The sequence below is a fragment of the Terrapene carolina genome, unplaced genomic scaffold (genome assembly GCF_002925995.2).
Source record: "Terrapene carolina triunguis isolate 2854851 unplaced genomic scaffold, T_m_triunguis-2.0 Scaffold33911, whole genome shotgun sequence".
Lineage (NCBI taxonomy): Eukaryota > Metazoa > Chordata > Testudines > Emydidae > Terrapene > Terrapene triunguis.
Window position 1 is genome coordinate 6,852,689 of NW_020698262.1, and position 24,081 is coordinate 6,876,769.

General features: G+C 40.6%; 1 protein-coding gene across 1 annotated transcript in view; it reads left to right on the plus strand.

The window, feature by feature from the left end:
• The window catches only part of LOC113409599 (1-phosphatidylinositol 4,5-bisphosphate phosphodiesterase gamma-2-like), an 86,120-nt gene that overhangs the window by 57,122 nt on the left and 4,917 nt on the right, over positions 1–24,081 (plus strand). Inside the window, exons 15-29 of the mRNA XM_026663716.1 lie at positions 2,255–2,433; positions 3,171–3,371; positions 4,487–4,606; positions 5,964–6,144; positions 6,729–6,797; positions 7,809–7,918; positions 9,193–9,289; positions 11,049–11,115; positions 11,352–11,509; positions 14,305–14,407; positions 15,735–15,944; positions 17,069–17,214; positions 20,223–20,337; positions 21,960–22,127; positions 23,059–23,147. Of these exons, the coding sequence (XP_026519501.1) occupies positions 2,255–2,433; positions 3,171–3,371; positions 4,487–4,606; positions 5,964–6,144; positions 6,729–6,797; positions 7,809–7,918; positions 9,193–9,289; positions 11,049–11,115; positions 11,352–11,509; positions 14,305–14,407; positions 15,735–15,944; positions 17,069–17,214; positions 20,223–20,337; positions 21,960–22,127; positions 23,059–23,147 (2,013 nt within the window). The remainder of the gene's footprint in view (positions 1–2,254; positions 2,434–3,170; positions 3,372–4,486; positions 4,607–5,963; positions 6,145–6,728; positions 6,798–7,808; positions 7,919–9,192; positions 9,290–11,048; positions 11,116–11,351; positions 11,510–14,304; positions 14,408–15,734; positions 15,945–17,068; positions 17,215–20,222; positions 20,338–21,959; positions 22,128–23,058; positions 23,148–24,081) is intronic.

Here is a 24,081-nt window from a genome sequence, read left to right on the forward strand (position 1 = left end):
TGATTTTATTAAACTGAGTGAAATGTCTGATTATGCGTATTTAACAGACCAGGCATGACTACCAACTGTTAATATTCAAAACAATTAGACAGATGTACTGGTTTGTTTTCAGGTGAATCTACTTTGCCTGAGTATTGAATAAAAGATAACCAAATATCTAAGTATTTTGTTTATTTTCCTGGGTTCACAATCGGTCTGTTAATTTCCCCATAGCAACAACCTCTCATTTGTTTTAACCTTTCCTTTATGGTAGGACTGACTTTCTTTTCCAGTGAGAGATTACCGATAGCCATACAGCTACTAACAAAAGAAAGGTTAATTCTTCATTTCCTTTTGTGTGACCATTTCCACTAGAAATCCCCAGGAGAATTTCCAAAGCATCATTTGGGAATAAATATCCAATAGTTTGTGATATCTGGTTATATACTTTCTAGTGACTGGCAATGTTCCCTCTAATTTTTCCATGCATGTGTGAAATGAATTTTGTTATGTGCTCCAATATGGAGGTGATGTGTGGCAGGGGTGTTGGAGGGGGCTCAGGGCTGAGGCAGAGGGTTGGAGTGCAGGGGGGCGAGGGCTCCGGCTGGGGGTACGGGCTCTGGGGTGGGGCCGGGGATGAGGGGTTTGGAGTGCAGGCTGTCCCGGGCCTGCAGCGGGGAGAGAGGACTCCCCCCAGCCCTCTCTCCTCACAGCAGCACCTGGGCTGGGGGCTGGGTGAGAGGTGCCTCTCCCTGCTGTGGCAGCTCCTGGGCTGGGCGAGAGGTGCCTCTCCCCACTGCGGTAGGTCCAGGGCTGGGGCCGGGGGAGAGCCGCCTCTCCCTGCCGTGGCAGGTCCGGGGCTGGGGGAGAGGGGCCTTTTCCCGCCGCAGCCCTGAGCACCTGCCCGGTCCTTGATAGGCTGCTGTGCGGCTGTGCAGCTTAGAGGGAACTTAGGTGACTGGAGATATCCACCATATATGCATAAAGCCTCCTTCTTCAGCATAACTTCTCCAATATGTCATCCTGTTCAGCATATATTAACTTGATTGGTGCAAGGTACCATTGAAACAGTATCTTAAAGACATTTTCTTTTATTTGTTGCCACTCCTCTGAGGTTGCTGGCCCTCATTTCCAGATCAAACCCCATTCCTCTGGGATAATTTGTCTATTCTGGTCCCTTTCCCAGTTTATCACATATGGACATTTTTGGTTAGGAAAATTTTCTGCAAAGATTTGATATAAATTAATTATAATGTTTTTGTTTCCTAATTGACCAGATGCCATCGCTTCTACTAAAGTTATCTTTCTATATAGACAGTTTTGCTAGAAAGTTGAGAAACATAATGCCTATCTTGAAAGTAGTGGTACCATGGGAGAGTGGGCCATTTAAAATGATCTTTGATCTCTAAATAAGTTAGAAAAGTTTCTTTACTAGGTAGCTGGTCTCCACTGCTGTATGTATTCCACTGCTCTCCCAATCTTTAAAGCTCTCTGGCTTGACAGCACACCTCTGTAAATAGCACTTGTCATCCAAAGGTCTTTCAGAGATGAGCAATTATTATCCCCATTTTACAGATGTTAAAGCTGAGGCACAGGACTCAGTAAGGGCTGGAATTTCAGCGATGCCTCAACCTGGCTTCCATCTGTCAACATGGAAGTTTGCATGTGCGCTCTTTCATCACTAACATCTGTATGCACAGTTCAGCCACATGCAAGCCAGATCAACTGTTCATGCAGGTTTTAATGGTGGGAGGGTCTCATATGATTATTCAGGGCTGTGATTAGCTAAAATCCTCCTGTCAAAAAATCCTAAAATAGAAGCTGCTCTGATCTATAAGAGTATGTTCTTTAAGTTTCTGGCCACAGATCATAACTACTTGCACAAGTCTAGGAAGGTGAAAATCTTTTGATTGTAAGCACCCTGAAAAGTGATCTGACTTACCTGAATGCACATGACAACCATAATAAACCTCTCCATGCTGAGGAAGGGGGAATATGAAAGTCCTGACACAGAACTTTTTGAGGAATATTAAGAAAAGGTGCACAACAGCCATAACCTCCCACAGCACGTGGCTAATAGTTGGTTTTTCATTTGATAGCAAACCATACTTCAGATTTTAGACAAACATTCCTTCTTTTCTTTTGAGGGTATTGAAAGTTCAAGGAAGCTAGAAAATTGACCTGCCATTGTAGAAGTCCTTTTAACTGAGACAGAACCATTTATTGTCATGGTAAAATACAAGTTAAAAATGGAAACTCTTCTCTTGTGATCTAGGACGTGAAACGTACTGAGCTGCACTGCAACGAGAAATGGTTCCATGGGAAAATGAAAGCGGGGAGAACAACTGCTGAGAGGCTGCTCCAGGAATATTGTGCTGAAATGGGTGGCAAGGATGGAACGTTCCTAGTTAGGGAAAGTGAAACTTTCCCTAATGATTACACCCTGTCATTCTGGTATAGTTGGTTTTTTGATACTGGTGTTGTTTATTCTACTATGTTGCATAAGAATATATCTTTTAGAAAATATGATTTTATAGCTGCTATGGGAGGAAGTAGGAGTGGGGGATTTAGTGCAGTTGTGGAAAGATCACACTTTTTTGATTAAGGTGCAATTTAGTCTAACGTTGGTAGGCACGATTGGCCTCCATTTGGGGTTATGTTCATTGATTGGAATAGGTAATAGAGGTCTAATTGGTCTAATCTTCCACTCCTCTAAAGCTATAGGAGCATGAAGGGTTTGTTACAATATTTCTTCAGTATGTGGGCCAAAACTGGATCTCATTTGCACTGGTGTAAATCATCAGTTTCCAAGCTGAGCAGGTAGTTTCCCAAGTTCATTTCCATTGGCAGAGTTTGATCTTGTTGATAAAAGAGGATGTCCCTGTAGGGGAAAAAATAAAAGATTTTGCCTTATTTTTCCCAGTCTGGAGTTATAAGTAACAATATATCAGATAGAGCTACTGGTGAGAGAGCCTTCTGCGCTAATTCTACAGTGATGCATATTGGTACATTTAAAACTCTGTAGGTTGAAAAGAACAACTCCCAACAATCTTATTATTTGTTAAAGAAACAACATGATTTGCTGCAACTTTATAAATTCACAAACTAGAATTAACCAGGAGCAGGTTAGAAAACATCCTAAACGTCCATCTTTATTAACTGTTATTTTTCCTCCCTCTTCATTTCTTAAGGAGGTCAGGTAGGGTCCAGCATTGCCGTATCCGTTCTAATAGTGAAGGAGATACCATGAAATATTACCTGACCGACAACCTCACCTTTGATAGTATCTATGATCTCGTTCAACACTACAAGGAAGCCCACTTGCGATGTGCTGAGTTTGAGCTGCGTCTGACTGATGCTGTGCCTAACCCCAAACCTCATGAAACTAAAGAGTATGTACAGATGAAGGGAAGTGCTCGAGTTGTTATGTTAAAGGGTGCAACTTTTTGTTGTCGTATATGGCCATGGATTTCATGCATTCAGGGACACTTTGGTAGCAGCTGTCATGGGAACAAACTTCATTGATTTCTAAGAACCTTGAAAGATTCAGGTTATACTCTGGGCTTCATGGGGGGCTAATGGTAAAGCAGGTGCTCACTGGTAACTATATGCAATTCAGAGAAACAGTGAAAGCTGTAATTCACCCAGAGGATACCAAGTCTTTCCTGTCCCTGCTCCCTTTCTTTGCTTGCTAATTTAAAGAACTCAGCAAGTAGGGTTAGGTGTTGAGTTGTTGCCTGTGGTCTGGCAACTAATTTGGGGAATTCAGAAGTTACTGTTCATGCACCATGTGCACTTTTGGTCCATTGTTTGCTCTACAGATCAAAAAAGAAAGTTTGCTTTGTGTGCAAAACATATGTCCATGACTTTAGACAGTTTTCATGTTCTGGGGCCTGATTCTGTACGGTCCTATATATCCTGAGATACCTTTTGAAGTTAGTGTGAGTTGAGGGTGCCTTGTAGGATTCAGCTGTTTTTGTTTTTACATCACTGGGTGGAGAGCCACAACTACTGTAAATTGTTCTAGCTCCACTGAAATCAGAGCCAGATTCTACCATTGTTACTCATCTTGAGTAGTACTTGTGAGAGACAGAATCTGGTCCTAAGGAAGTATCTAATGTCTGCTGTTTTTCCCTAGCCGATATCGGGACTCTTCCTTAAAATCTTCCACGTCAAAACTCTGACTCCAGTCTGGCATTTGGTTATGAACTGATAAAGCAGCATTTTCTGCCATTGTTCTATGAAGACAAGTTGATTTATGTTCTATTACTATAAGCAGACAAGGTGTTCTGATGTTTTCGTGATGGTTTTACCCCAAATAAGCTGATGTGTTACAGTATTTTGCTTTAAGATGCTGTCATATGTGCCACGATGAGGAAAATCTAATGTATAATTTATCTTGTAATGTCTCAGGCTATAATTCTTGTAACACCGCCAGTTATTCTTACTGAGTGACAATTTGACAAGCTTTGTAATCGCTTGTCCATTTTCTTTCCCTCTACTGTAGTTGGTACTACCGTAACCTGAGTCGAGGAGAAGCAGAAGACATGTTGATGCGAATTCCTCGAGATGGAGCGTTTCTGATTAGAAAGAGAGATGAGCCCGATTCATTTGCCATGACATTCAGGTAAGAAAAGACACATGTGACTGTACAACATATAGGGCCATTCACGCTCTCTGGTTTTGAACATGAAAATCTTCCTATTGTAGCCTTTGCATGAATAAAACCTGAGTTTGCTCTTGCAGCTTAGGTAGTTAGCCACACAGTTTCTTGATGTGCACACATAAGTGGATGCATGGGCAAAATATATGTGCACGTATGGAGTGGATAATTTTGAGTGTGGCTAAAAACTTGGCCCAGGATATCTCATACTGTAGTGCGCGTGTGGACCTCTCTTGACTTCTGTGAAACTGCATGCCAGTACAGTTCTCTGTGCCGGATCAGCACTGCGGACCCCAGGTCTCTGACCAGAGGAAACCTAGTTAAGTTGCATAATAATTTGAGGTTCATTCATTCAGCATCTGTTACATTATGCAGCTCACTAAAAATGAAAGTTGCCATCTGTCTGCTGTTAAGTATCCTTGCCAATAGTAACTGCTTTATAACAACAGTTTCTCTTATTGAAACTGTGTTTATAAGAACAGTAATATACTGTATTGCAATTTTGAATCATATTAAGTTTCTTTAATCATGTCTGTTAATGCAGTATAGAATATTGTCTTGGAGAACAGATACATGCTGTCTTATTTATGTACTTTACTTTGCATTGAAGATTTCCAGACTTCTCAAGTCTGCAGTGAGCTCTAGTTTCATCTTTCTCCTATTGGGAAGATAGGGTATTAAAGTCCATTATGGATTATATACAGTAGTGTCCTTATGCAAACACTTCATAGCCAGAAAAGTTTGTAGGTTTGAAAATTTTGTAGGTATCCTCATGTATTGAAAAGTGGTTGGATGGTGGTTTTTACAGTGATTACCAAAAATTCAAAATTTTTTGCTTAAGTGGATAGGAATTTTTCCTTTAAAAGTAGATTGCAGTGGCTATCAGGAGCATTGTAGGGATAAAGTAGCCACTGTTTCTGGGGAGACTGCTTCTCGTCACCTAATAGTGATTGACAGTGACAGGCTTCCAAAGAGAATCTTAGTCCAGATAAATCCTTTTTGGCTAGATGACTGGTGAAGCTGAGAGGAGTCTGAAGTGTGAGGGTTAATGGGGAAATGAAAACAGGAAAAAAAATGAGGGTATTTCCAATGCTCTACATATTGGAGATGGGTGAGACAATTCCTGAATCTGTTCTATTTGTGAGTTGAATGGGGAAACCTGAAATTAATTGGGATAAATGAGGCTTTGGAAAAGTGTGGAACTTTGTTATACATTTAAAACATGTCAGGGGATAATGATCCAGTTCATGGTAAGTGAGGTTTTACTGTGTTAGGCCCCAGTGACTTTTAAAGTATCACAGCACCTGTACTAATTCCACAGAGCTGAGGGGAAAGTGAAGCACTTCAGAATTCGACAAGAAGGCCACCACTTTGTGTTGGGCACCTCTGCCTATTTTGAAAGCTTAGTCGAACTGGTGACCTACTATGAAAAGCACACGCTGTATAGGAAAATGAAGCTGCGTTACCCTGTGACTGAGGAACTGCTAGAGCGCTACAGCACGGCAAGTGATTACCTTTGTAATGAAGTGATTCAGTGAAAGATAAACACCATCCTCCTCCATGGTAGGAGGTGAAGGAGATAAAATTCCAAACCCACCCAGAAAAAAAAAAAAAAACCATGTACATCAAAGCAGCTTCTTGCAGCTTAGTTTTTTGTCCATTAAAGAAAACCATTTCTGTAAGCTAGGAGACCTGCAGTGATTATGGAACCAAAGCCATAGAACTACCTGCTAGTTTTTTCAGTTCCACATAATAATCTCACTCAGCATCTCAAAGTTCTTCACAAGCATTTAATGAATTAAGTGATATTCCTGTGAGGTGATATGGTCATAATACTGTTTGATCAAAGATAGGCACAGGCAGGTTAAATGACTTTCCCAAGGCTACATGGTGAGCTAGTGATAGAAATGGGCCTCTAACAGAAGTCAGGGCTCCCAGCTCTAGTCAGCCCCACAGTTTCTGAATTGCTGAAGTGATACTGTAGATACGTGTGTACAGCACATAAGGGTCCCTTATTTGGTAGAACAGTCCTGTTGTAGATTTAAAATATATTTCCTTAACTCTGTTTTTTCCTCTCTGTTTTTAGGAGAAAGATATTAATTCGCTCTATGATGTCAAGATGTATGTGGAGCCTAACGAAATAACCCCATCAGTGGTACGTTTATGTTCAAGTGATTTTTCAAACTAACCTTTCTGTAGGTGCCTGAAAAGATATCAGAAAATTTGTGTTGATTTTTCTGGTACTTTCAATATTTGTATCTGGCTTGTGGGGCGAGGTAAAACTCAAGAGGGGTATAATTTTTTCAGCCCATCCTCCAAAATTGCACCTATGCATTTTCTATATGCAAAGCTAGTATTTACTCATCCAGATGAGAAATCAGGCACCTGGCTTCTCAGTGTGCCTAGGTGATCCTGATTTCGCATGCATGCTTGTGTGGATGTGCCTGGAAATTTGAACCTACATTTATGCACCAAGTAAAAATGATTACTCGTGCAGATCAGGGTTTTGCATGCAAATGAAGGTGGACAGTCTTGCACACTTTTTATAAAGCACTGAACTTTTAAAATTACTTTTATTATGCATTTGTTTAACATTTAAAAACAAATGGCATGGTAAATACATATTTAGTTGTAATTCTCGCAAAAGCCAGCTTGGCTGTAAATGCACATTCAGCTGTAGTTCTTTCTCTTTGTGACTAATGATTGTGAATTATTGTGAAAGAATTCAGGTAGAAGTAAATTCAAGATAAGGAAATTGCTTGTCCTGATAGAAACTTGGGTTTCCTAGAGGAAATTTATTCTGTGGTATTGTTGATGAGGTTTTGAAGGGGATGATAGGACTGCTGCGAACTCTGATGAGACTGCATCCCAAGCCTTAAGGCTCAGATTTTATCTGGGTGTATGTAAGCAGGGATGATAGCTCATGGTTCTCTGTGTTGTATAACCATGCATCCACAAAAGTAGTACTCTTGGCTGGTGTTTGAAGAATACTGGTTAACAGTGACAATCCCTTACACCAGCAGATGTCACTCTGGAACCTTAGCGTTAAGCTTACCAATTCTAATAAAGAAAGAGATCTAATTTCTTTTTTCTTTTGAGATGGATTTATTAATCATTTTGTGACCTGTCCCTCTCTCTGACCCCTTTATTTTGTTTCCTTTTAAAGCCTCAGAGAACAGTGAAAGCCATATATGACTATAAAGCTAAAAGAAGTGATGAACTGAGCTTCTGCAGAGGGGCCCTAATTCATAACGTCACAAAGGAAACAGAAGGCTGGTAAGTTCCTTGTAGAAGAGCCGGCATGGAGTGTATGTGATGGGGAAATTAATTCAGCTTTGTGCGGGGGGTTCTTAAAATCTCTGCTTCTGACCCAGCTGCTGTTCTTTATACATCCCAGAAGTCGATGAAGTAAGAAAATCCCCTTTTACTTTTCTCAGCTTCACACCTTGACACACATTGTTCCTGCCTGGCTTTTTGACAAGAAGTACTGTAAAGTGTTTGGTAACCATCAGAGAGCTTTTGAGAGGAGTGACCCTGTGGATAGCACTCTGTACTGCTGTGTGACATCCAGGTTTGAGTCGTAGGTCCAGTCCTTTGCTGTCTGGGATGGCAGGGGTCACTGTCTTTATCAGGAGGGAGTGACTTGCATCGCTTGGTAACTGCATTGTGGACAAGCCAATAATGAGGTTGATGGGATCTGAAAGGAGTCCCATCTGTCTCTCCTAGATAGTAACATTGCTAGCCCTCAAAGGAAAGGGGTATCCTTGTAGAGAAATGGGCAGGGGAAAAATCTTTCACTGGGAATAGCAAAACTTGCTATGAAGGAAACCAGTGCTGCTCTCTGGAACAGCTGGCAGTAGTGATTCCAAGTATGGCATGACTTGATTTTTTTTTTTTCTGCTACCCACATTCTTTTGATGATCACCCTTTATTGCAGCCTCAGCGCTCCCTTCATTGCCTTCTCCCACTCTCATATCTGTACCTTCCCCCATACCAACAACCTATGCTCCCTATCTCAGGGTGTCAGGCCTGCTCCCTTTCCCCATTCACATCCCTCCCAAAAAACCCCTTCTTGCAGGAGATCCTCCAAAGGCTAACCCTGTGTCAGTGCAGCATCCCTCTCCAGGCTTTGCACAACACCCCTGGAAAACCAAAATGGGTTTAGGTTATCTCCATCCTCTGAGTATCCTCCCATAAGTTTTCTTTCCTACCTGGCTTATACATTGATCGGAATGCTTAGGAATCTAATGTCCTCTAGTTGTTTCCACAAAGCAATCAACCACATCATCATCATCATCATCATGTTTAGTGCTGGAGGGGAAGCTTCTTAAGTCATTAACTGCAGTTTGCAATAGCTGCAATCCCTTTGAAATCACCTACCACAGTTATTAATCTCTTTGTTAGAGCTTTTAGCTACTTTGTCACTTTTATTTTGGCAATGGCCAACTAGCAAGCTGATTTTGGGGATTAATGACCAATTTATTGAGGATTATTGCTTAATTAATGGTCTGTGTTGGAAGGTCTTCAGTTGTCTCTTTTTTTAATTTCAGGTGGAAAGGAGACTATGGAGAAAAAGTCCAACACTATTTTCCATCTAATTACGTTGAAGACATGTCAACTGATAACTTTGCAGACCTTGAAAGCCAGGTGAGGAGTTCAGGGTTTGGTTCATGTCTTCCATTAGCACGATGCTGCCCTCTGCACACTGAGCTGGTTTCTCTCATTCATGGGATTATAACTATATGTTGTGCATGATGCAGCCTTAGCACAGAGTAGAAAAGTACACATAGTGTTTGCTGTCCTTGGGGCTGTGCAGACACAATTCTCTTCTGTCCTTGATGCCACTAGTTGTGCTTGGCAGGTTATTCATTATGGAACCGCATTTGGGGAGAGTCGTTGATGGGGTGCATTATAAGGAGGCCATAGCAATTCCCTGCAGGCTAAAGATTAGCATACAGTAACTCCTCGCTTAACATTGTAGTTATGTTCTTGAAAAATGCGACTTTAAGCAAAACAATGTTAAGCGAATCCAATTTCCCCATAAGAATTAATATAAAGGGGGGGGGGGGATTAGGTTCCAGGGAAATTTTTTTCACCAGACAAAAGACGTTATATACAGTATAAGTTTTAAACAATTTAATACTGTACTCAGCAATGATGATTGTGAAGCTTGGTTGTGGTGGTGGAGTCAGAGTGTGAAAGAGGGTGGATCATCCAGCTGCTCCTCTTGCTATTCTTTCCAATGTGCTGGGCGGTGCTCAACCCCCGGCTCTGCCGCAGGCCCACCCCCGCCCCCCCCCTCTCCCCCCCCCCCCCCCCCCCCCCCCCCCGAGCGTGCCATGTCCTTGCTCCCCCCCCCCCCCCCCGAGCTTCCTGAACACCGCAAAACAGCTGATTGCTGCGGGTGGGAAGTGCGGGGAGGGGAGAGTTGCTGATCCTCTGGGCCGCTGGCGGGCGGGAGGCGCTGAGGGTGGGTGTGGAGAGAAGCTGATAGGGGGGCTGCCAGCCCACCCTGGTTCCAAGCCCCCACGGCCAAACAACGTTATAAGTAAACATTGCGCAGCTTTAAATAAGTATGTTCTCTAATACATTGGCGATGGAACAGCGAAACAACGTTAACCAGGACAACGTTAAGTAAGGAGTTACTGTACATGGTCAGATTTTCAGATAGATGTGTGGAACAATTATGTGCCCCATATAAGCACTTAATTTGCCAACATAGTTACTGCAGTGGTTTTTGCAAATGGGAAAACGGGGTGTACAAATGCATCTAATTAGCTGTTTTCACACCCTGCTACCTAGTACATAACTGAGCCAATTGTGCATGCCAAAAGCATGTGAAAATGTGTTCCAGAGTCTTGGACAAAGAGCAATTTAATCTAACAAATGAAAGCAAAAGTCTGAGTAGGCAGTTATTAAATTGCATGAATCCTTTTGGTTTTTTAAAATAAAATGTTTGATGAACCCTCAGATCAGTGATGCCTTGAGGGTGTGGGGGGAAATTTATATGAACACTTTGGTCTTTCTGGTATTGTAAAGGAAAGCTTTAAAAATGAGCAATTATGCCAGGACAGTAGCTTTGTAATGTAATAGTCAAAACACTGCATTTGATTTCTGAATTCAAGTGGCAAATGTTTACCAGTTGGAAAACAGTGAACCAGTCGAAGTGAAGACTCACAGATGAACCAGGGTTATTCCCAGCCTCACTAGTCATCTTTCATCCATAACGAGAGATCCTCTCACTAAAAATGAACTTTTTAAACAGAGCCCTTGGCAGTTTCTCCGTGACATTGTGGGCAGTTATAGGCGGTTAACTTTGTGTTTAATTTTTGTTATGCATCCTGTGACTACTGATTAAAAAGGAAAAGATTAAGAGAATCAAATTAAACCCATTGTTTCTTCACAGATTATTGAGGACAACCCCTTAGGAACTCTGTGTCGTGGCATATTGGTCCTCAGTACATACAATGTCGGTACGTAGCCTCTGGAACTTGTAGCGGGATTCCTAGGTTTTCCTCCTTTATTTGGGCTGTTTCCCCTAGAGCAGGAAAGATGATGCTATCTATTCAGCCTGACAAGAGATTTTATCATAGTGGAAATCTGTATGGTTGGCTGCTGCATTGAACCAACCACTCATACAGCATGCAGTTAAGACTAAAAGAGTTGATAAATTTTTGTATGTCTCTGTCGTTACTGTGCTGTCCAATAGTAAAAATGCCACAAGGGAAGCATGACAAGGCTTTTGTCTTCGTACTGGAACCCAAGAATCCAGAAGATCCTCCTGTTGAATTTGCAATTGATACAGTGGAAGAGCTGTTTGAATGGTACCAAGACATCAGGAAAATCACATTGAAATCTACAGAAGAGGTACCAGTAGAAAAGAAAATTTTTGTTTTATTTTGCAGTGGATAGTTATAAAATTAGGAAATAATGAGACTTCAGCCTTTGAGAACCACCTAAGCTCCCCAAGCCTCACTAAAGCCTGAACCCCTGAAGCCTCTTGCATATTTATTTTACAGGACTTGGTTTCTGTGGGACTATTTACAGGCTTAAAGTAAAACACCTTGCTAATCTGGGTCTTGCTTTCTAAATTTTCAGGCCCTTTAGGAGAGTTAGCAGAACATCAGCCATCAAAGAGAATTTTAACACTTTCAGCAGAGTTCTCCTTCAAGTTGCAAAGTAGCAGCCGTGTTAGTCTGTATCCGCAAAAAGAACAGGAGTACTTGTGGCACCTTAGAGACTAACAAATTTATTTCAGCATAAGCTTTCGTGGGCTACAGCTCACTTCTTCAGATGCATAGAGTGAAACACACAGACAGAAGATATTTATACATACAGAGAACATGAAAAGGTGGAAGTACGCATACCAATTGTAAGAGGCCAGTCAATTGAGATGAGCTATCAGTAGCAGCAGAAGAAAAAACTTTGAAGTGATAATCGAGATGACCCATACAAGGTGTGAGGAGAACTTAACATGGGGGAAAAACTTGAGTCTCCTGTGCTTTATGCTTTGTGTTGTTGCCTGCATCTATGCAAAGTAGATAGGAAATACTAAAAAATGATAATAGTAGTGTTTTACATCCACTTTGCACAGGTGTAAGTTATGGCATGCCTCGTGCAAGGCAGTGGAGAACCAAGCTTGAAAAGTATTATAGTAAATCCACTAATGTATGTGCTATCTGAGCTCCTTTGCCTAAACGTCTCTTCATAATCTTGCTTCCTACCTCTGCTGTCCAGTGAATGCATTTGTAAAACACTTTCCTACTTGTGCCAATAACTTTATTATATACTAGTAATAATCTGCAGTTTGGAATTTTTTATCTTTATCTTCACCTGGGTGTTTTCCAGATTTCTGAAGATTTCCCCCCACTTCAGCTTCTCAACTCAGGGCTTTATCGACTTTGTCATCCCTGTTTTATATCGGCACTAATTGTGTCCTAGGAATGGTCTATTTTTGTTGGTATTCATTCCTGGTTAGCTTATCCTTAGAAGCGTACTTTTAAGAATGAGTTTACAGCACCTGGAAACGCTCCGTTGCTTGTGAAAACATTGCTTTCAAGTGAAAGTTGTATGTCTATTAGGATGTTACACTGCGGTGGGTCGCTGTGTATTACAAAGAGGTAATAGCTTATATCTGCACTTCTCCAAGGCTATGTCAGTTGATAATACTAAATTCCTCTTTGCTTTTCTTAGACCACAGCACACAGTCTCTGGTCTGGTGACTGCTTCTGGAAAAACGTCTCTCTGCAGCTCCTGTTTTCCTCCCTCCTCCTGCTGTTGTGAGAATTTCTTTTGGAGATTTCCTATTTCCTACTGCTTTGTAGCCTTTTGTACTGAAGCTAGTAACTGTTCAGTATGTGACTCCATTTATACTTCCTATCCTGCAATCACTTCTTGTATCTTTTTTGTAATTTTGACCACCTCTTGCTAAATTCTACCTTCACTTGATGCAGGGCTCTCATTGACTTCAGTGGCTTCTAATCTCCACCAGCAATGGCCATGAATAGCTGCTGCCTGCCAAAGTGAGGAGTAGCCTGGCTTCCCAACTCCCATTTGAATGGGTTGCAGGTATCCTCATTCAGATCCCACAAGACCAAGATTTAAACCATCTAGTGTTGCAGTAGATTATGGACTTTTCAATAATGATGCCTGTTTGATCGTAAATTATTTTTTCATACCTGGAAACGCTGACTTGCTTTGCAAAAAGTGAACTGCTGGAGCAGTGCGCTTTGCATTTGGAGGCAGCTGGAATTCAGTCTTGGAGTCACAAGAGATACTTAATCCTGATCGAGATCATAAATAAGTGGAGAGGAACTTCATTATGCTTTGCATTTTTTTTTGTCTGTGCATTTATATGAGGTGTTGAGTCAAGAGTTTAGCTAGATTTATGTGGATGTACATAAAAACAGTAATTTAACTGCCAGGTTTCTTTATACGATTCTGATTCAGGAAAGTGCTTAGGCCCAGATTTTTAAAGGTATTGAGGCGGTTGCTGCATTCAACTTTGCAATGTCTAAGTCTCATTTTGAAAAGTAATTTGGATACTTAGGAACCAAAATCCTATTGAAATAGGTGTTTTTATCTAGTAAACACTGGATAAACACTGTAAATGGTTATTTGCCTCTAAGGGTCTGTCTACACAGAGCAGTAATGTGGACTACAGGGGTGTGATTCCTAAAGCACAATAGCGTGTTGTGCATTAATTGGTCCATGTAGACCCTGCTGGTGTGCACTAAAGGCTCCCTAGTGTGCTTTTATATAGTGCTGTTTGAAACAGCACTACATTAAAGCGCCTTAGGGAACATTACAAAGAGATTACTTGTTACAATATATACTACTGTATTGAGTAATGGATATAACATAATATCCATTACTCATTACAGTATAAAAGCGAGAGACCTGAAAACCCCCAGTTATTGGAAACCTACATAAAACTCAAAAATTGCTAAAAATGAACCCCCAAAATTATATTAATAAACCCTGAAAAACAGAAGCCCTAAATATATGTCACATCCAAGTACGTTTGTGAAGTGTTAAATATGAAATCAGGGAGCCGGGAATGTTTTAACATAATCATCCTTTCTTTAGAATATGTCCTAGTTTATTGTGCCATCATGTTCTACATAAGTGCAATCTAAAAATATTTTTTTAATCTTAAACAGGAGCATATGAGGAAGTACTGGGAAAAGAATCAATTAATTGCCATTGAATTATCCGACTTGGTAATCTACTGCAAACCTACAAGCAAATCCAAGGACAATTTAGGTGATTTATTTTTAATAATAAATTTCGCCTTGCCTGCTTGCATGCTGATCCTGTTCAAAGAAACATTATTTGAAATTTTAGAATTGAAAATAAAATACCTCCTTTATGCACTGGGAGAGCTCAGAGAGCTCATACAGGCAGGATTTTCAGTGGCAAATTGGAATTGCACACTGGAGAGAGCATTACAGTATTCAAATGATAAAATGTCAGGTAAAATCTAGTGAGTTATCAGAATTGTTTTGAGCGTACATCTCAACCTGTCGAGGCTCAAGTCTGGGACTAAATGAGGAACAAATTACTGAAACGAGAGAGAGAGGAGACCATAAAGAAAGAGGAAAAGCTCTGAGGAGACAAGAACAACTTGGAAATGATTCATTCAGGTTTTTCTTTTCCATAGTGCTGCATTTCTGAAGTTAATAAAATGATAGTGACAAAGGGTGGGAAGCTATGCTGTCTGTTGATGGGTTGAGGAAGTGACATTGTCCTTTATGATGGAAGATGTAGGCGAAGATATGCTTTGGAGTGGTGACAAATTTCCATCTGGTCTATCCGAGCCATTCTTCCAATATAACACTATGAAGCTCACCAGATCAATGTGCACTTGGCTCCTTTTGTTTTAAGAGATGAGAAAAGGCTCTGGATGAATTCTTTTGTGATTTATGAAAAAAACTCAACCCTAAAATAGACATGCTCTACATTATGTAATATTCTGCTGTACAGTCTGATTGTCACTTACAATAAGACCCCCTTGAAGCTACTGGAGTGACATGAAGATGTCTTAATGTAAATGAGAATGTGGTGCAATATCAGTAAAAATTCCTGGATTGACACTGAAATTGATTACTTGCTGGCTTTTTGCTATTGCAACCAGATCCATGGAGTACCCAACAAATATCCCCTTCCTGCTTAAGATTCTTTGTGAATGCTTGCAGTAAGCCATCAGTGTAGATAGACATTATAATTGCAGTCATTATTTGAGGCGTTGTTAACCATGGATTGCCCTCCATTCCTCCACTTACACACAGGAAAGGATGTCTTATTTAAATATGTGCTGCAGTGCTCAAAGGAGCATTATTAGCAGTGACGGGATGAGAACTGTAGCCTTCATCCAGTCCCACCACAATGAGCAATTAGAGGACTTGTCAGGCAGACAGGTTATTTTAATTTTCAGACTTGATGTTCAGCCAATTTGCGGTGTGTGCATTAACAAGAAGTCAATTATTGTGTTAAAGGATGAGGTAAAGCAAGGCTCCAGTGGAAACGGAGAATAAATGGTGGTTTCTTTCTCCTTTTTTTTTGCCCTCCTCCTGCCCCTCCCCTTGTGTAGAAAATCCTGATTTCAGAGAAGTCCGTTCTTTTGTGGAAAACAAGGCTGAAAGTGTTGTCAGGCAGAAGCCTGGTGAACTGCTGAAATACAACCAAAAGGGACTGACGCGGGTTTACCCTAAAGGACAGAGGGTTGACTCATCTAATTATGACCCATTTCGTCTCTGGTTTTGTGGCGCCCAGATGGTGTCTCTTAATTTCCAGACCCCAGGTAATATTCTCATAAAGAGGAGCTTTAATTGTTTTTCATTCTTTCAACTGACCATTGTCAAGTTCCCCCTCTAGTCTCTCCACCACCCTGGTCATTGTGGTTGGTATCTTACTAAAGAAGGAAAATAGATGGAAGAAGGAATGTGAGTGCTTGAGAGGATTGAAACTATATGAGTTGTTTGCTTGTGACTCTGTGGATCGGCTACTAGGGCAGATCCCAGAAAATTCATATCCTGCAGAGTTCACTTGTGGGACATGATCCAACTCCTTTGAAATAGTTGAGTCTTTCTCTTAACTTTAACGGGTGTTGGACCGGCATGTACGGCCACAACATCAGCTGGCGTAAATCAGCATAGCTCCACTGATTTTGATAGTGACACTGATTAACAGCAGCTGAGGACCAGGCCCTCTCACCTCACAATGTACTGGGTTGTATTAACTGAGTAATTCCATTTAATGATCAAGAGATACTAGAAGAGCTGGTTGGAGAAACTTTGGTGTCAGAATACACAGTGCCATTAAAATTGACACACTCCATGAAATTGTGTCAGGTGCACAAAAATTTCATTTCCTGTTTCAACATTTTTGGATATGAATTGTATAGATTTTTCATTTTGAGATCACTTTCATTTTGTTTCTTAATTTTGTATGATCATAAAACTATTTTTAAAAGGTCAGAATCTAAACAAAACATTTCAATTTTGTCAAAATGAAATGTTTTGATCGACCTGGAAAAAAATTCCAGAATTTTCTTTCATGGGGAATTTTGAAATGGTCCATTTTTGTTCCTTTCAAAACCTCAAGATGTTTTCTGAAAGTAGCTTCTTCCCTCTACACAGCTCTAGCTATCAGCTTGTATTTGTTACTGAATTGATATTTTGACCAGTTCATTGGCAAGGCAAAATGTGTTGTGTGAATGCAAGCCTCTCTTTCAGATTTCTTATCAGTGGACCAAGGACAATAGTTCTAATTACTGAAGTGAAACATTAGTCATCACCTAGTCTTTGTGAAAGTGGCAACCAGTGGGAATGGCACTAAAGAGCCATCAAACTGATACTTTGTCATCCTTTTGGATTTAATAAAATGGGGAACTCTACTGTCATGACTATTTCATTCTCTCCCTAGATAAATACATGCAAATAAACCATGCCTTGTTTTCACTTAATGGACGGACTGGATATATTCTGCAGCCAGAAAGCATGCGAAATGAGGACTATGACCCATTGCCAAGTGAATCAAAGAGGAAATTGCAGATGCTTTTGACAGTGAGGGTAAATCTTTTCTTTTGTAAATATATTCTTACAAGTAGTAAAGGTCTATATGACTGACTACAAATAAAGCTATTTTTTTTCAGAGCAAGAGCTGTGACAAACTGCCAAAACATGCTTTATTTAAATGTCAGTGTTTTAGGAATAAAACTAATTCTGTCACTTTCCCTGAAATGAAATAAGTTTCTCTCTGTCACGTCAGTGAATATAGAACAGAAAAAATTGAATGTATATGGTAACTATTAAAAATCAAATCAAATCAACTTACATTGAACTCCACCTTAGTTCTCTTTAGAAAGATCCGATTAGAGACTGGTTAGCAACAGATTTATTAGTTCAGCAGGTTTCCAATTTGACAGAAATAGATTTTTATAATGAAAAAAAGAAACTAAGCCAGAAAAAAAGTTAGCTTTAACATGATAGGGGAAAATGTAGCTATTTTTGTACTCTTCATCGTTTCAGAATCTCATTTTTCATTAAGAAAAAAAGTTTATTGTTTGAAAATTACACTACAGTGGGTTCTGGCACCATCTGTAAATTGAACTTGTTTGTGTTCTCAGCTGCTATTCAGTAAGAGAGATGTCTTCCAAAATAGCATATGTTTTATGAGAAATGATGGTAAGGAACGAACAAACACTGTAACCACTTCTCACTGCAGTTTGGATGCTGACACGGGCTATACAAGTAAAGCAAAAGAACAAATGCTTTTTAAAAAATGTAAGTGCTAAAAGAGTACAGAACCTCACTATTATCTCGTCATCTTGAGAGTGGAACTGTGGCAGTTGAAGTGAGGCATCTTCTGTATGTTCTGTGAAAGTGTGGTGTACAGAGCTGGATTTTCAGACACTGTCCTCCATTTTTGCAGACACATTTTTGCGCCCATAATTATTTATCCTCATGATTTAGGTCACTTAGATGTTTGTCATTGATTTACAAGTGCATTTACCAGCGTGTGTAAGTAACCAGAACTATGGTGACAAACAATTGCTCGTGCCAGATTACACCTGCAATTATTTGTGCTTGCAAAAATGGAGTTCCACTTAAAATTGGGCTGAAAATTTGATTCACTCTTGAATGCATATGAGCAAGAGAGAAAGAAAGAAAAGAAAGAGAGAGGGGTTGTGTGTGTATCTATATATTGCATCAAAAAAAATCTACCTTGAAAGATGTTCAGATTTCAAAGACAAGCACACACAAATCAGTAAATGCCAGAATTATGTTTGCCTGTGCAACTCTGATTCAGGCCCCTTGTGTATACATTGTGGTACAGTCTTTAATTATATAGTCACATACTATTTTTTCCATAGACTCTCACCTCATTCGGTGAATGGGTAGTTATTCAGTATTCATTTTTCCCTCCTCATTCAGTATGTGGCCCCAGGTCTTATTACCACATACCATACAAACCCTATTCTGAATACAGAATTAATGTCTTTATGGATGTTTCTGAGGTGCTCTCACCATAGTATCTGAGTGCTCCACAAACACGAATGAATGAATGAATCTTCTCAACTCCCCTGTGAAATTAGGTAGGGGAACTGAAGCACAGAGAGATTAAGGCCAGAATTGTCAAAAGGGTCCACTGAATTGGGTGTCAATCTTGGGACACCTGGGGCCTGATTTTTCAGAATATTTAGAATTTTTATAGCACTTCATATTCCCAGAGCACAGCTCCAGTCAAATTCAGTTGCAGTCATGAGCACTCAGCAAGGTTGCCAATCAAACCCCAAGGGTCTCGTGTTTAGCATGCAGAAAATGAACACCCGATTAGTGGCCAACAGTTGGCCACTTGCTTAGTCTCGCATAGGCACTCAATGGCACAGACAAGTGTAGAATCCAATTACCTAGGGTGGCACTCAATTTCCTTAACCATGAGACCATCCTTTTTCTTCCTGCAATCCCCCGCCTCATTTCTTCCAATGACAGTAATAAATGAGGCAGAAGAGCTACTGACAACCACCTCCTTTGCTACAGAACCCTGATTCATTCCCAGAACATCGTCCACCCTCTGCACTCCCTTTCCTCTTATCCATTTTTCACTCCTCTGCATTTGAGTCAGGCACCTTCCACCTTCTACACCATGATGCCTGCAGGGGAGTATTGAGAGCACAGGAGGTATAGCCTCCCTGCTCTCAGTTTCTGTGTCTGGTGCCACAGTGGCCCCTTAGCAGCTGGGAAGAGCAATTGCAAGCAAAGTCCTGCTCAGCCTCCCCGCAACTCTTCACTCGCTCTGTAGGGAAGGCACATGCACAGTCTAGTTGGCACATAAGAGCTGTGAGGGGATGGAGCATGCCCAGTACAGACAGAATTACTGGAGAATTTAGCTGCTAAATTCAAGTCGGTTCTGAGCGTGTTATTTATTTTTGGAGGCTTATAACTTGGCCATATTGGCACGTATTTTCACAAGGATGTCAATGGACACCTCCCTGACAGCAGGAAAACCCCTTGCCAAGTCCCTGCTCCAGAGTGTGGAGTTGCTAGAGCTTCTTAATGAAATGGTTAGAAGAGGTTTGTTGCTTTTTTTTCACACAGACAAAACATCCTATTTTTCCCTAGTCTCATTTCGGAAATGGCTGAATCATTTTAGCTGAAAATTAAAAATAAACAAACAAGCCACTCCTCCCCTTCAACCTGAGGCAGATACCCAGCATGGAAAATTTTAGCTTGAATGCTTTAAGCTTGGAGTTATGCAAAGTTATAAGCAACTGAAAACAGGATTTTACATTGGAAAGTGTAGGGCAACCTTAACTATAAGTGTTGTTACCTGTGCCAGTGATACGTGTGCGTGTTTGTAAATATATTTATTTCTACACACATATCTACCTAGCTATCTATACTGGAGAGAAAGTGCATATATGCGTGCTCTCTTGAGGACTATTTGATAAGAAAAATAGTTGTCTTTTTCAGTGGCACTGTTTAATAGTTTTGTAGACCACTAGCAGTACATAAATTGCAGTGCCAAGGTTTTTTTTTTTTTTCAAATATTGGTATAACCTATTGTCCCTTTATAGGTTTTAGGTGCTCGCCATCTGCCTAAACCTGGCAGAAGCATTGCCTGTCCATTTGTAGAAGTGGAAATTTGTGGGGCCGAATGTGATAATAGCAAGGTCAAGACAACTGTTGTGAGTGAGTATCTGCACAACCTTCTGGGTGGGAGTGGAGTTATACTTGCAGTGCACTAAATAAAATTGGTAGAGGACATTCATCATGCATGCTATCTATAATTGAGGTTAAAATTTTGTCACGGTTATTTTTAGTAAAAGTCACAGACAGGCTGCAGGTAATAAACAAAAATTCACAGAAGCTTGTGACTTGTCCGACTTTTACTTTTAAAAATAATGGGCCGGGGGAGGGCTTGACAACCCCTGGGCTGAAGCGGAAAATGTCATGGAGGTCTCTGAAAGTCACGGAATCCGTGACTTCCATGAAATAATATTTTCCTTATCTATAATTTACAAACATCATATACTAGAAGGATAAGGTGACTTTATTGCTCTTAACTGATGATTCATGTAATGATACTCTAGTGCTTGCCTTAGAATCTTCACTATGTGTCAAAATCAGGCAGAGAAACATGCAAGTGTTAAACTGTGTTAGGTTCATAATAAGGTGCATTTCTGTTAAGTTTCTGGCTGTGTGTAGTTTCCATATTTTTAAATTGCTTGGTAAGTTGAAAGTGTCTCTGAAGATGCTATATGCAATATTGAGAGCTCTGTGTAGCTTGAAAGCTTGTCTCTTTCACCAACAGAAGTTGGTCCAATAAAAGATATTACCTCACCCACCTTGTCTCTCTGAAGATGCTAGTCAATTTCTGAAGGTGCACTCCAAGCAGAAAGATTCTAAGGTCCTGAGGCTATTATATTTAGGTTTGAGTTCAAAGATTAGATAATTTCTTTGGAGATATCTTGGACAAGAAGGGTGGTAATACAGCAATGGAGCATGCAAAGTACTGTCCTCTTGATCCAGAGCCCAACAAAGTCAAGGAAATACCCCCATTGATCTCATGGAGCTGTGTGTGCAAATGAGGTTCATTTACTAAATGTATCTGTGTGGGCCAAAGTTACACTAAAAGCCAAACCGGGGTAAGAATTTTAAATGTGAGGGTCCTACTCCACGGTTTTTCTTACTTTAAGCCATCTGATTGGCTGTCTATTTTATTGCCTGATTTTGGCATTTCTAGATGTTTCTCTGTGACAGAGGAGGCTGTGCAAAATTCTGGGAGTGGAATGAGTGCAGAATGTTCAGTAGAGAGCTGCACCAGTAGGGGAACCACAGTGTTCCCCAGAGAAGAGTATTTTGACCTTTATATTTTGTATTGGTGATCAACCTTGAGAGCCAGGTTTTCAGCCTTCAGCACACATGCAGATGACCCCACAAAACTCCACCAATGAGTATGCAAACTGGATAGTTGCATATCTGTCTACTTGGTATGTTTCATGCTAGTGTCTGTTTTTAAGCTCAGACCTGGGTCTTGTTTTTCATTAATGCGTGGCAAGCAATTCACCTTTTAAAAATAGATGTCCAGGGAGGTTTGTTTATATAAATATATTAAATATGAAGAAATGTATTTAAATTTAGATTTTTTTAATAGATTTTTTCGCCCCCCCCAGAACTTCTTGAGTGGGCATACAAAAACAGGTGGGATAAAGAATTTCAGACTTCATGTATAATCCCAGCATGTGCCCTTGGATATACAGCATGAAGGGAAGTGATTGCATCGTATCACAAAAGTTTTCTTTTCGTTCCAGATGACAATGGCCTTAACCCAGTTTGGGCACCCTGTCCAGAGCAAGTGAAGTTTGAAATTTATGATCCTAACCTAGCGTTTCTGCGCTTTGTTGTTTATGAGGAGGATATGTTCAGTGACCCCAACTTCTTAGCACATGCCACTTTCCCCATCAAAGGAATCAAATCAGGTAAAGATCAATAGGGTATTATAAAGTGTTAAGCAAGAAACATGGTCTTTAGAACTGCTAGTACTGCGCATTTGCTCTCAAAACTTAGGTAGTAAAGGGCCCATCCTGCTGCAACACACCTTGGGAGATAGCTACTTTAAACTGAAAATACCACACCCTCCCTCTGAACTAGGATGTCAGGCATGTTGGAAATAATCTTTTAAATGAATCACCCACCACCAAATTGTTTTTCATTCTTTCTGCAAGAGGAAAGAGTTACATAGAACCAGTTGTATCAGCAACGAGAAAGTGAGTATGGAACTACCTATTACTGCAGTATGATCAGTTTCACAGTGGGAAGTAAAGGCAGCTCCTGCATTCTTGGTCCCACTAGTTTGAGACTGATGGATTTAAATCTGACCCTCTGGATTAGGAGAGAGCAAATGCCAAAAAAGGATCGATGTTCTCCACCCTGCCCAACACCCAGTTATAGATTTATTTTGGAGAGGTAACAGTATCAGCGGTGCAGTGTTTGTGCCTACCTTCTAATGATTTGATTATGGAATGATTACTGTGATTTAATTCATTTTGCCACAGTCTCCATTTCATTAATGTGATTGTGGGCCCAGAATGAGTTCTGGAGAGATCACTGCTTAAAATTCTTCTGCTATCTTGAGTTCTACCTTTGCTTTTTTAGCTGATCCAAATGTGGGCATCCCTTGAGTTAACTTCTGATTTCTCCAGGCCTGGCTTGATTTGCAGGGCTGTGGGAAAACTTTGTCACCCCATCTCTGCCTGCTGCTTCCTTGTAAACTTCAAAGCTCTGCCTGCTCCAAGGAATGGAGCAGGTGAGCAGAGTGGAAAGAACTACCCAGTCCCATGCATGCTTGCCCCCAACTGCAAGCAACCCTTTCTCCTTTACTTTAATTACCTCTGTGTACCCTCTCCCCAGGTTTTAGGTCGGTACCTCTCAAAAATGGTTACAGTGAAGATATAGAGCTGGCTTCCCTTCTGGTTTTCTGTGAAATGCAGCAAGTTCTGGTAAGTGCAAAGCCACTTCCTGTGTGTTACACTTTCCTCATCACTTCCGCTACGCCCAGAGCATGGGTCAGTGAATTCTTTGTGGTAACCAAGAGGTGACAATTCAGCTCATATATTTCTGCCTGATACTGTGTGACCCTTAAGTCTTTTTCATACTGGTTCCTGAATGTTCATTAACCTGAATTCAGTTGCTCGCTGTCTGGGTGGAGAGATGTCTCACTCTTTTTTAAAGAATATTCTGCTCATGCAGCAGCTTTGCTGCTGGCCTCTTTGACTGGAATGAAACCAGCTAGAATTTAATTCTCTGGCAGTAGGAAAGAGCCCTTCTCAAGCTTATATGCCCCTCTTGGAGGTGAGACTCACTAATATTGAAGCCTCACTTGGCGGTAGATACTCAGGACAGAATATATTCCTTCTCTGGTCTTCAGAATCAATCTCTGGAAAAAACAGAAGGCTTTGCCAAAGAGCAAAAGTAAAAACAATAATTGCCAGTATTTTATAAAAACCAGAGACCCAGCACTGGATCCCACTGCAGATAAACCTGCCTCATTTAAGCCTTCACGGAACATCTGTTTGTTTGAAAGACTAAAATTTTGTGTGCACATAATCCTCTTCTTGGAAAAAAATTACAAATCCCTAGTCATGGAATCAGCCAGGCAGATGGGTAAGCCACAAGCCATTAATTACTATTGGTACCCAAAGTTATTGCATACAGTACTTTAAACCAGATCCGTCCTGTGTAGTTAGCGCTCTCTTCCAAATTTTCAAGTCGCAGTTCTCCAGGCTTGACAGACACTCTATGAAACAAGTGAGATGCTAGGGACTCAAGGTGATCTCCCACATACTGCAAATTTCAGAGGAAAAAATACTGTGTTTCTGCTTTACATTGGTGTAAGCCCATTGGAGTTGATGGAGTGACTCCAAACCCACGCTG